The following is a 12,548-nucleotide window of genomic DNA, read 5'->3' on the forward strand; positions in this document are numbered from 1 at the left end:
GCCTGCTGTGCACCTTATGTTGCTTTTTCTTCCCTGTTGGTTCATGTTGTGTTACACTAGTCAGGTATCATCATCCCTTGGCATGTGCAGTTGCCTGAACTATCGAGCGCCGAAGAAGCTCCAGCAAGGTTAAGGTGGTTTAATGGCGAGAGTGCTGAAACAGAAATTGAGGAGATTTTCCTGCATCTGATAAGGAATCAAAAGAAAAACCTGTGTAGCGCGAAGTCGGTCTTAGCGAAGGTGGCAAAAGTGCAATCAGTTACGTGGGTCTTTCATACGCATAATATTCGGGGGAAATTGTTGGTCTGTAATTATCCTGCAGAGATTGCTTACAGCGCCCTGGTAATGTCAGGGGGCTGTCTAACCTGGTCAGGATTCAGGGGGGTTTCCAGCAGAGAGGCAAAGGAAAGTCCCTGTGAGGCTGCCTTTTGCAGCACAGGGATAGGTGGTTTCTCATTTTCGATATTGTAAGGACTGCAGTTGCCATGTCTGCAAATCTTCTGTAATAACATTTCGGTCGGCTGACTAATTTTGACCGATCTGGCAGAAGATGAGAGTATTTTTCTGTGAGTTTATTGAAAAGTGACCTCAAAGCCTTAATTCCTTCAGGCACGGCACGAAGGAGGGCTCAGCCTCCACCCCCCAGTAGTCAAGTGGCAATATCATCACCTATTTCTACCTTGCTAATCAGCATATGTGTTGTGATTTTGGGGGGAGGAGAGTATTCGCGTTTTTTCTTTTAAAAGAAATCATGGTGTGTATTCTATTAATGATTTGTGACATTTATTGAATCCATTGTGATTATTTGTTCACTCATGGGAAAATGGGTTTCACACTTTGGCAGTCAGTGATTTCCATTGAGCTGGTAATTTAAATGGCTGTCCCAGGTTGTCATTTGAATTGGGAATTACTGTTTTGTTATATAATGTGAGAATTTTGCATAGTGCTTAATCTTCAGCCTTGTATTAAACTTGATTCAAAATCAAATTATGTTTTTCGTAGAAAATGCAAATAAACCATCTTATGTTTCCAGATATAAAGAAAAGTAAAAACTTTTATGTGATGTCCACAAAAGGCACTAGCAGAAAGAGAAGTAGCGAGTATTTCTGCACAGGCTGTGCTGATCTCCATTTATTTTAAATTTGTGTCTGGGGCAGACATAATTTGGAATATGCAGCAATCCCAGTCCGCGTTGAAATTCTCACTGGTTAAGAAAAGCAATGGCACCGAAGAGTACAAATAAATGTACTGTGTGAGAGTAACATTGGTCATATGCTCAAGGTTTAGTAGAGCAAATTAAATTTTGGTTTAAGCACTCCTGTTATTTTTGTGTCCTTTGTTACTTCTCATCTCCTGCCTTTCTCATTCCTCGTGTCTTTGCCCTTCCACTTTCCAGACCTTCCAACTGTTGGCATTCTTAGTGCTGAAGAATACTGGAGGGAATACGCTGTCTGTATAGGACAGCCATTTTGAGCTATGTGCTCATGATCTATTGTCTTCCTCCAGGGAGATCTCTGAATACATTACACAGGTCCAGTACTAAATTTGCAGCTGCATTTTGTCTCTCTTCTATACCCTTTTCTATATGTGTTGGAAGAAAATGTAATCTAAACTCAGGAAGCAGGAAAGTTACCACTGTATGCTAATAGTAAAAAATGAGTTATTTCGGGTTTGTTTTCATGAACCAATAGTTGCAGCATGTACTCAGCTGTCTCTTAATGAAATGACTGAGTTTATACAGGCTAGATCCACTCACTCTAATAATAATGCCTGTTGTGCACCTTTTTCTTCTTTTTACCCCACGTATTTTATTCCTGATCCATATATTGTACCTTAAATCAAGAAAATCTTAAATTTTTTTAAAGATGTGAGGACAGCAAGGCAGAATTGTGAATTTATAACGCAGTGAAAACGCTAGGTAAGAAAAGCTGTGCTTGTGAAAATTGCTGCCTTCCCAGACTCATTCGGTGCATTTTGCATTTGCGTATTAAAAGAATCTGAAATGAACAACTTATCTGAAGAAAAAGTGCAAGTAGCAGGTAAGACTGGGGTAGACTTCTGGTAGGGTGTTTTTAAATTTTTGATGGCTTGTTTGAACTGCCCACTAGCGCAGCCAGTACCCAGCTCTTACCCTCTTTAATTATTCTTCTTGGCATTTCGGCTGTTTCTTCTCAAGTTTCTTACGGTATTTAAACTGTACATTGATGGGCACTCTGGAGTACTCCACCCTTTAGCAGCATACTGGCTACGCCTTGTTTTTTCAGTTGAGCTCTGCTGAAAATGGTTGGCAGCAGAAACATGAACAGGAGTGCTAGCACAAGGCATCCTGTGCAGGCAAGGGCGTCTCTCTTGTGCTCAGACCCTCTAATGTCCGCCGATCTCTGCTTCACTGAGGTATCTCAGGGCTGGGAGCCTAGCCTGCCAAACCAAGGGTAAGGTGGTGCCCCAGGTTACCTCGCTTGTGCAGGTCCAAACTGGTGGTGCTGCCTTCCTCCAGCGCTGGGACTGGGTGCCTGCCCCTCTCCCCACTCCCATTCATCGCATCCCTACCAGGGATTCACTCTGCCTGCAAGAAGTAGGCTACAGCTTAGCTTGGGTGTAGCAGGGGTGTTCAATAAACGCTCAGCCTGTGAGGGAAAAGGAAGAATGTCCCGTTCTTACGTAAATTGTTTTTGCCAGGAGACACAGGCAGTGCTTGGTTGTCACAGATTACGGATGGAGAAAATGCAAAGGCTGAACCTGGCCGCGATATTTTTAAAGTATTTCTGTGAAGAGCTATCGTGCCCACTGTTGACACTGCCTTTTGATCTGGGGTCTCCCGCTGTCGTGCTGTTCAGCCCGACTGACCGCTCAGCTGTGGTCTTGCACCTTCAGGACCCGCTGACTCTGGTAGTTCGGCACTCCCTGCGGACAAGGACTGCCGGGTTGTCCATACCCATCCCCTGCTGACACCAGAGGCCAAATTGCTGCTGCCTGCAGGGCTGGGCTCCTGGGCACGGATGACTGGATCACGAGGATGGGTCCTCCTGCACATCCTCTCCTCCACAGCGCTGCTGAGGCAGGACAGCAGGCACAGGATGGTGAAATTTTGTTGTTACTAAGCTTCAGGAACCTTACGCTCACAAAACTGCCACTCGTTCTTTGGATTAGTGCATCAATAATTCTGAGAGATGGCTGAGGAGTGGTTTGGGCGAGATGACACTGATTGCTTTCTCTCCATCTAAAGTTTTTTGGGTTTTGTAGCGGTGTGTTTTTCATCATAATGCACCAGGATTGCCAGTTCCCAAGGAGCATGGCCTCAGAAGCACGCTAATGCTTCTTAAATTTTCAACTTTGAAAAACAAGCAGAATGTTTCATGCCTCCCTTGGGTATTATTTTCTGTGCTGAGGTGATTGTAACCTTTCCTGTTTGGTATCTGAGAGCATCTACTGTTTCTGTTTAGACACCCAGACAAAGATGTAGATGACCAAGAGGTGTTTTCCCCTTCTGGTTTGGGATTAAACCCCCCAGTCACAGGTAAGCTCTGCATATGTTTATTTGCAGGCAAATAGAAGGCAGGGAAGGTTGCATTTCTCCTGCTGCCCCTTCATTTGGAAGGGCTTTTTGCACAGATGGAAGAGGGCACTGCGGAAACAAAGTCATCTCGGTGACATCCCCGGTGAAGGCCGGGTGCGTGAAGGGATTGCTTGCTTGTTTTGGGAGGCTGATGCCACCGTTGAGAGTCGTGCAGCGCCCCGCGCGTCACTGCGTGTGTCACGGTGGTGTGCACAAATCGGGGCCACCGAGGGAAGAGCTCGCACTGCTTGTGTAGCGTGAAATGGACCTTCAACAGGAGACAGAAGGGTGGTGGTTTTGTGGCTGTGATTTTTAAATGTTTGCCACGGAAAGGTCTCGTTAGTAGTCTGGATCAGCCCTTCTAAATTTGACCCATTAAAAAAAAATAATCAGATTTGAAGAACAAATCTGTTGCAAAATCAATGACTAGGAATAAAAGGATGTGAAAAGAAGAAGGAATTTTTAACACTGTCAAAGTATTGTTCGAAAATGTGTTGTTTATTCACATGCTAACTATGCTGACTTGCGCAGGGATACTCCCTATTTCCCTGTGTTGCTCTCTGCCAGTTTAGAAACAAGGTGATCATCTCCTCCAGCCAAACTTCTTCTGTCATCTTGTAACATTAGCAAGCAATTAACAATAAGTGTAATTCATAATTACAGGGTATTTATTGTCCAAAAAGCTTAGCAAGGAACTTTCTCATTAGAATAAGAATATACTAGAATGCATTATATGTACTATACATAATGAGAATGTGTCATCTTCAAAAGCTAAAATGAAGTTCCACAGTTGGATTTTAAGATCCAAATGGCCTGATTATCAAAGGTATTTAGCAGTAACTCACCGGAAAATTTAAGCAAAACCAAGAACAATCTATTAGTACTTGGACTTGGTTGATAAAAATAGCTTGTAAACACTAACAGCATTTACATACTAACGAATCTCTTGCTATTCATTAAATAAATATAGCAGCGCTTCTCCATTTTTTTTTTTCTTAAGACCAGGACGTTTCTCTGAGGAAATGGAGAAGTCTTCCCAAAAATACCCAGTCAAAAAGCGAGTGAAAATACATCCCAACACAGTAACAGTGAAATATACTTCTCATTATCCACAGCCAGGAGAAGAGGGATATGAGGATGTTAATGAAGATACTGGAGTATTTATGGAGGACAATCCTAAGAAGAGACTACTGAATGATGGGAAAAAGAGAGAAAGAACCTTTTTTGGTACAATAGACACCAAGCTTCAGCCAGCACAACTGCCAAAACCCGGTGAGATTGGGCAGTCCCAGCATCTTCCTGAAGGAGGTATACTGCAGTCGAGGAAAACATGGGTAGTCCTTTTTGGATCTGCTGTGGCCCACGGATGTGTGGCTCTAATTACAAGATTAATTTCTGATCGTTCCAAAGTGCCATCCCTAGAGTTAATTTTCATCCGTTCAGTCTTACAGGTGCTGTCCATTACTGTTGTGTGTTATTACCATGAGCCTCCCTTTGGCCCCAAAGGCTACAGGCTCCGGCTCTTCTTCTATGGGGTCTCCAATGTTATCTCTATTACCTGCGCTTATACCTCCTTCTCTATAGTTCCCCCCAGCAATGCGACTATTATGTGGAGGGCTACCACTACAGTGTTCAGCGCCATTTTGGCCTTTTTACTCATAGATGAAGGAATGGCATACATGGACATAATTACTGTAGTTGGCAGCGTGTTTGGTGTTTGTCTGGTCATGATCCCCAACATTGTTAAGGAGGAAAACTCTTTGCTGAGCACCTGGAAAGAAGCTTTTGGCTATACCATGACCGTTATGGCAGGTTTGACCACAGCTCTCTCCATGATAGTCTACAGGTCAATCAAAGATAACATCAGCATGTGGACAGCACTGTTCACCTTCAGTTGGACAGGAATGGTGTGGGGAGCATCCACCATGTTCTTACTTCAAGAGCCAATCGTCCCACTAGATGGAGAAACCTGGAGCTATCTCCTTGCCATCTGCCTGTGCTCCACAGCAGCCTTCCTGGGGGTCTACTATGCCCTAAGCAAGTTCCACCCCGCTTTGGTCAGCACCGTACAGCACCTGGAGATAGTCATCGCCATGCTCCTGCAGCTTATCGTGTTGCGGATTTTCCCAGGTGCTTATGATCTTGCTGGGGGAGCGGTTATTTTGGTTAGTGTTTTTTTCCTTGCATGTTATAAACTGTCCTGGAAGAATTTAGGAAGACAAGATTATCAGGAGATTGTGGATTCTTCCATTAAATGAATTGCAGTTTTGCCCTCCAATTCTGGCTATGTGACTACGTGAAAGTAACATATTTCAACTCTGTGGTGTTCTAGAGTAGCAGCCAGGTCCTCTCTCTACTGTTTAAATTCACAGCTGATGTAGCAATGTTGGTATTTCCAGACTTCCATGACAGGTGAATTTGTTCTAGTGTGTACAACCACTGACAGTTTGTCAGAGAAAAGGCGATTTGTCTCCAGCACGTAGGGTGCGTGAGCAGAAGGACAGGCTGGCCCACAGACGTGCAGGCCAAGTCATAGGCATGTTCTTCCTCACCTTCCCTGTATAAGGCAATAGAGAGGCAGAGGGATTCACTAGAGACTCTCATTCCTGTGCAGTGTGGTAGTAGAAAAATGAACAGTAAAACCATTAAAATGGTCAACCAGAGTATTCATATCCTCTGTAACACTTCTTATGCTTTGGCTGTAATATTCTAAATGAAGTAATGCTAATATTTCTGTGGTTAAAACTTGCATTTCCTGTGTGCATAAAGAACAAATCAGTAAGGCTTTTTGTGCTTTGTGGTTAAATTTTGGTCTGAATCAATGCAGGAAGCCTAGACCTCCTGTGGAGGAAAGCAAGCCCCAAAAACTGGATCTCCAGTTGTGCCACAGCTCTGAAAGAAAGGTCCCCAAGAACTCTAAGGCCCACGATACATTAAACATCTACCCCTGAGGCAGAGCAATATTCTGTGCAACCACTTTTTCTGAAAGAGCTTTTGACTATTATGCAAGGGGGAAAAAAAAAAAGGAAAAAGAAAAGATGGCATTTGAGATTGAGGTGTGAGCAGTGGCGGTAACACTGAACAGCCTGACAGGCATCCAGTGACTTGAAGTCAGTGTGCTTGGGTCCTATCACTTCAGTTAGAAATTAGATTTACAAAACCCAAGGTTTTATGGTTCCAAATAGTATTCCTGGCTGTGCTAATGTATGGCTAGTAAAGAGAAAGATCAGCGTCTAAGAATCTCTGTCCATGGGCTCCATGCCAACCAGAACCAGCGGGCACCTCCCTGCTCCAGCAGACTGCGCCCCTGTTCTGGGACACGAGCATTTTCTGAGGGAAAAGACATCGCTCAGATGACCCCAAACAGTCCAGTTTCCCCCATGGAAAATACATTTTAATTGGGAAAAAGCCACAGCAGCAGCAATCACTTTTATTCCTATGAATACCAAGGGAGATCAGGTTCCCCAACATCAGTCATCCCAGCTAGCAACACTCCTAATCCGTGTTACACTTGTGTCCTCCTATGTCGGTGATGAGAGTGACCGCCCGGGCCACACAGGGAAGACACGTTTCCTCGGGTGCTGGCACAGTTACAGCTGCTCTGACAACTCTGTTTCCTTTAGGAGCATGTGGAGCTGGCAACAGGAACTCTGCCCACTGTAGGAAGGACAGGAGGAAGGGGAACAGGTAACACAACACAGTGCTGGGAAAGTTGCACCCAACACCTTCCCAGCCAGAAAACCCTTTGGTAGCTTAGGGCCCTGGCAATTCCCAGCCCAGAATCTTGCTGTGCTTCTACCAACTCCCCATTTCCCTCTAGGACAGATGGTCTTTCCTCCTCTGAGTGATAAGACAGCAGGAAAGCTTCCTTTGTGGAAAGCAACCAGGGCAAAAGGCTCCATCTCCTATGGCTTCCACGCCTGTTCTGCTCTGGAGGGAATCGAGCTTTGAGACTCCGTCATGCCAACACGCATGCATGTGTGCAGCCGGCTGGGTACATGCTGGTAAGTGAGGAGCACCCAACAGCAGGACTCCCCGAATGCCTGCGGCGGGGACCACAGAGTCCTGAGCAAGCTCTTGATGAGCTGCCCCAGCCCCAAAGCAGCAAAGCCCCCTCCCCAGCACAGCTCCCTGCCGCTGCCAGCACCTGCGCTAGCTTCTCTGCTCAAGCCATGTATGCTGCAGAGCCATGCCAGCCCCACCGTGATCCCTGTGAGTGCAAGCTGACACACGGCTAAGCAGACCTAAAAGCACACTGCTGCCGAAATGAGTGATCGCACTTCCCCAACGTCTGAGCCACGATCACAAACTGCAGGCTGAGTCAGTTTGACTTGGGGATCAGGTGCAAAACTAATCCTGCCAAAACCTGAGCCCAAACTGACACAGGCAGCCAGCACCCAGGGGCCAAGCAGGGCACAATCCCACCCCAAAAGAGAACCTGGGTGATGATCGGGGAGCTGCTCCCAGGGTCTACAGGGCTTGGTCCTGGTCCAGCTGCACCACAGCCTGCATGAGGTCCTGCACAACCAGGTCCACGTCTGCCCGGGTGGTGTCTCGCCCCACGCTCAGCCGCAAGGCATTCTGCGCCATGTCGTAGGGGATCCCACAGCTGAGCAGAATCGAGGAGGGCCTGAAACAGAGGTGAGTGGGTTTAACTCAAAGGCTGAGGAAGCACATGCATCACCAGAAAGCTTCATCAAGCTGTAAGAGGGAGCACATCTGCAGATGCACTCCAGGTAGACCAGTCTCCTGTTTGGCACCCTGCTTGCTTTCCAAAGGCACCTTCCCTATAGTGGATCTGGCCCTTCCCCTCCAAGGAAGAACCTCTGCCATGTCCCCATGGGTTGGGCAGCTGTGCCATGTCTGTAGGGCATTGCTCTAGACCAGGCCAAAAGCACCTGCTGTCCGCACACACCCTCAAAGGAGCCTACTGGAGACCCAAACTAGGCTGGAGTGGGTGAGCCAGGCACACACGGACATAAGGCAGTATCTTCCGGCAGTGCCAGGCATTGAAGAGCACTTCCAAGCTCAGCTGGATCACCAAAGCCAGCAAGGACAAAGTCCTTCCAAGCAGCAGTCAAGCGTTCCAGCTGTGTCTCCTGCAATAACCTCCTTTGCAGCCTTTCAGCCCCTCTGGAAACCTCTGCACCCTCTTTGCTCCAGGTTACGCTGCCCACAGCCACCCATGGTCCCTTTCCCTGTCCTATTTCCCTCCCACCCACACTCCTCTGGGAAGATGCCCTGGGCCTGGCAAAGCCGGCTGCTTACCGATCCCCCTTCTCAGAGTGGCAGGCAGCCCCAACGCTGGCGAGAAGCGTCTTGCAGCGAGACAGCACCCTTCGCCCTGCAGCACACACAAGCACAGGTCTCCCAGCGCCTGGGCTCTCTCCAAGGGCTGCTGCCTGCCTCATCTCCCTGCCCAAGCCACAGCTGAGCACCTGCCAGTCTCTAGCCAAAGGCCGCTGTGTGGGGCAGGTGCTTGGCTCTGTGGGCACCATCACAGGGCAGCAGTGGGGTAAGAGCTACCTTGAAGGCCTGGGCCCAGGATGGAGAAGTTAGAGGTGTTGCAGAGTCGCTTGGAGCCCATAAAGTGGCTGTTGAGGTGGATCCTCTGTTTCCCAAAGGAGGCCTGGAGAAATCAGAGGACTGTGAACGACTCTGGATTTGTGAGCAGCTCTGTCCTGATGAGGCAGTGGCAGGGCCTGAGGGACATACCCACCCTGGTTCCAGGCCCCACACTCCGCAGGCTGAGACCCCGGGAGGGGAAAGACAAAGAGGAACCAGGTCTGCTCACCTCCAGCCTGGCTTCCAGGTAATCCCGAACACCCCGCATATGAGCCTCATAGGCCTCCCAGTTCTTGCTCACTAACTCTGCAGCCTGAGGAGAGAAAACACAGAGAGGCTCTGTCAGCGACCCCCCGACACCTCCCTCCGTGCACAGCCCCCTGACATGTGAGTCCAGCCTGGGAACACCCTCTGCAATTGTCCCCAGCATTCCCCAACAGCCTCTCGGTGCCTTGCGCCACATGAGCTGCGTGACTGCCCACTGCCAAGGCTGCAAAGCCTGCAGCAGATGCTCTGAAGCACCTCCTTTAACTGGCAACAGAAAGCCCCATCTCCTTTCCTGGTAGTTCACCTGCCCTCCTGCACCCTGAATTTGTCATTTCTAATGACCAGGGAGCACCAGTGACTCTTTCCGTGCTGGCTTCGCCGGGCAGCACTGCCAGGGAACCGCTGACCCGTGACCATCGCTGACTCACCTGGCCAAGGCCGGCAATCATTGGGGTGTTCTCAGTGCTGGAAGGGAAGAGGGAGCGGTGAGTTATTTCTCCAGACCAGAAACCCAACCTCAGGGTAAAGACATTCCCCGTGTGGGACCCTTCACTACTAGAACAGGGTCCTAGACACCTCTCTGAGGTGGTTGGGAAGGCGGCAGTTCCACCCTGTGGTTCCTCCCACGGCAAAGCCTGCACACCACGCTCCCGCAGTTTCCATGCACAGATCCATGTTCCTGCACTGGGCTGCCCGCCCCAGGGCTGGCAGGTGACAGCTCAGCTCAGACTAAGTAACCACACGTGGCTTGGCCACCAGCCCAAGGCCCAGCTCTCCAGGCCACCACCCAGCCACCTTACCCCGGCCGGAAACTCCTCTCCTGTCCTCCTCCAAAGAGCATGGGGTGCAGTGGGGTGGTGGTGCCAAGGCCGCGCACGTAAAGCGCGCCTATCCGTGGGCCGTAGAACTGTGGGGAGAAACAGCTGCAGTGACCCTGGGGACACTGCCAGGTGTCCCTTTCCTGTACTCCTGCCCAAATCTGAGTGTCCAGTGCTGACCCCTGCCCGTCTCACAGGCGCAGGTTGCTGCAGAGCTGTGCGCCACCCTTGGCCTCCTCCTGCTCCCCCTTCCAAACGGGTCTCCTGACTCACAGGAGCCTCATCACCCAGCTGAAGACTGTCTCCAGAGCACCATCCAGCAGGAAATCTTTGGCCACTGATGAGGTATCAAGCGGTGAGGGGCACCCAAAGTCTCCCTGGAACCCCAACAGAGATGTCTTAGAGGGCAAACAGCATCTGGGCCACGTGAACAGGGCCATACCTTGTGTCCCACGATGGTAAGGTAGTCCACTCCCAGCTCCTGCACGTCCACACGTCCCTTGCCAATCATCTGCGCCGCATCCGTGTGCACCAGAATCCTGGGCAGCCCCTCCACTGCTCTCCGCTGATTGAGGGCACGGACATGCTGGCTCAGCTCCATTACAGGCTGGCAGAAGAGAAGAGGGTTTGCTTGCAAACAAGAACTGTTTGCTCCCTCTTATCAAACACCTTCTTGCAAGTATGTCCCCACCCTGTCCCACTTGTCCTCCCTCGTCACATAGACTCACCATGATGACCCCAGTCTCGTTATTGGCCAGCATGATGGAAATCAGGCAGGTGGTCGGCCGGATAGTGGCAAGGACGTCGTCCACCTCAGCCCGCCCACTTTGTGGGGACACAGCCACAAAGGTGGCTTCTGCAAGCCAAGAAGCAAGCCCTGAGATTTGCTGGGTAGCCTGGCAGCACCAAGGGCTGCCCGTGCCCCAGCGAGCAAGCAGGAGAGCTGTGCAGGCAGCTGGTGCGCAAGCAGAGAGCACAGCGGCTCTTGGGGCTGGCATTGGATGCCAATGGGGTAACGCATCCAGCTTGAGGGAAAGGGGCACCATGTGGGGAGTCAGTGCTCTTTGGAGGGAGAAAGGGGAACAACATGGAGGAAGCATCCTCCTCTGCAAAAATGCCAGTGGAGAAAAGTCCCCCCTCACAAACCCCAGTCTGCAGCCAGACGTCCCTGACCTGCCCCCTGCGGTCCCTCTGCCACTCACCCGCCAGGCTCTCCTTCACCAGCTGCTCCAGCGGCAGACGGATGGAGTCATGCTCCACGCTCGACGTCACAATGTGCGGCGTCCCCCAGCTGTCCCCTGGCCTGGCCTGGCTTTCATGGAAGTGCCTGCAGGCTGTGTGGATCACCATGTTGTTGGCCTTAAGACAGGAGACAGTGGGGAAAATGAAGGCCCAGAGGAAGTGTGGCGCTCTTCATCCCCACCCTCCTCATCGCTGCTTGCTTGAGAGGAGGTGGCAGCCAGGGGCATTCGGGAAGGTGGGGGTCACCACCCCGCACAGAGATTGTGGCCACTCCCACCTCCGTGCCCCCCGAGGTAAAGACAATGTCCTCCGTCCGGCCTCCAACCATCCTTGCCAGGCTCTCCCGGGCACTGCCGATGAGCTCCTTTGCCTTCCTGCCTGCAGAATGAGACCCGGCAGCTCCGCCATGGGCTCCCACAGCCACGGAGCTTGGCCCGGCCGCAGCAGGGAGCCAACATGTCAGCTCCCCCGGGTCCCTACCTGCAGGGTGGGAGCTGCTGGGGTTGCCCCAGGCCTGGCACATGGCATCCCGCACGGCCTGGGCCACCTCAGGGGCCAGGGGAGTGGTGGCGTTGTAGTCCAGGTAGACCCTCCTGTGGGGGCAGATGGCGGGTGAGGGGGCACCGGGGGGCAGGAGGAGGGGGACGGAGCAGGTCGGGGCCTCACCCCTCTGCCGCGTCGCGTCGCGCCTCTGCTGGTTCCGTTCCGGCGCCCATGGCTGCCGTCACCGTCACCGCCGCCGTCCCGCTGCCGCCACCACCCTGGCACCACGGGGCACAGACGCGTGGGCGCCCATGGCGGAGACCAGGCTGCTTGCCCTGCCTGCCCCACCGCCGCGGCACCACCAATCAGCTCACTCCGGCCTGCCCCACCGCCGCGGCGCCACCAGTCAGCTCCCTTCCGCCCTGTCCGACCGCCACTGGACCCACCAATGAGCTCCCCCTCTCTTTCCCCCATCACGGCACTCACCAATCAGCTCCCTCTCCCCTTGGCCCACAATAACAGCAACCGCCAATCAGCTCCCTCCTTCCTCCATTCCCCGCCGCCATGGCGCCCTCCCGCCCGCCAATCCGCTTCCCGCCGGCTGAGCAGTGGCCATT

The 12,548-nt window shown here is 51.2% G+C and overlaps 2 protein-coding genes across 2 annotated transcripts; one reads left to right on the plus strand and one right to left on the minus strand.

Annotated features, from left to right (window-relative positions):
- Positions 1–4,578: 4,578 nt before the first annotated feature.
- Positions 4,579–5,814, plus strand: SLC35G2 (solute carrier family 35 member G2; the record flags this gene model as incomplete). Its single annotated transcript, XM_082003506.1, has 1 exon — positions 4,579–5,814. The coding sequence occupies one exon, from the start codon at positions 4,579–4,581 to the stop codon at positions 5,812–5,814; it is 1,236 nt and encodes a 411-aa protein (XP_081859632.1).
- Positions 5,815–6,121: 307 nt separating this feature from the next.
- On the minus strand, positions 6,122–12,164 carry SCLY (selenocysteine lyase; the record flags this gene model as incomplete). Its single annotated transcript, XM_082003546.1, is given in 15 exon segments — positions 6,122–7,061; positions 7,065–7,132; positions 7,135–7,165; positions 7,168–7,213; positions 8,825–8,900; positions 9,083–9,185; positions 9,351–9,434; positions 9,817–9,853; positions 10,189–10,295; positions 10,649–10,813; positions 10,935–11,062; positions 11,409–11,565; positions 11,726–11,826; positions 11,929–12,041; positions 12,115–12,164. Coding segments are annotated over 15 exon segments (1,335 nt in total). The 3' UTR covers positions 6,122–6,992.
- Positions 12,165–12,548: the final 384 nt, after the last annotated feature.

Source organism: Phaethon aethereus (assembly GCF_964289735.1).
Source record: "Phaethon aethereus genome assembly, chromosome: 9".
NCBI lineage: Eukaryota > Metazoa > Chordata > Aves > Phaethontiformes > Phaethontidae > Phaethon > Phaethon aethereus.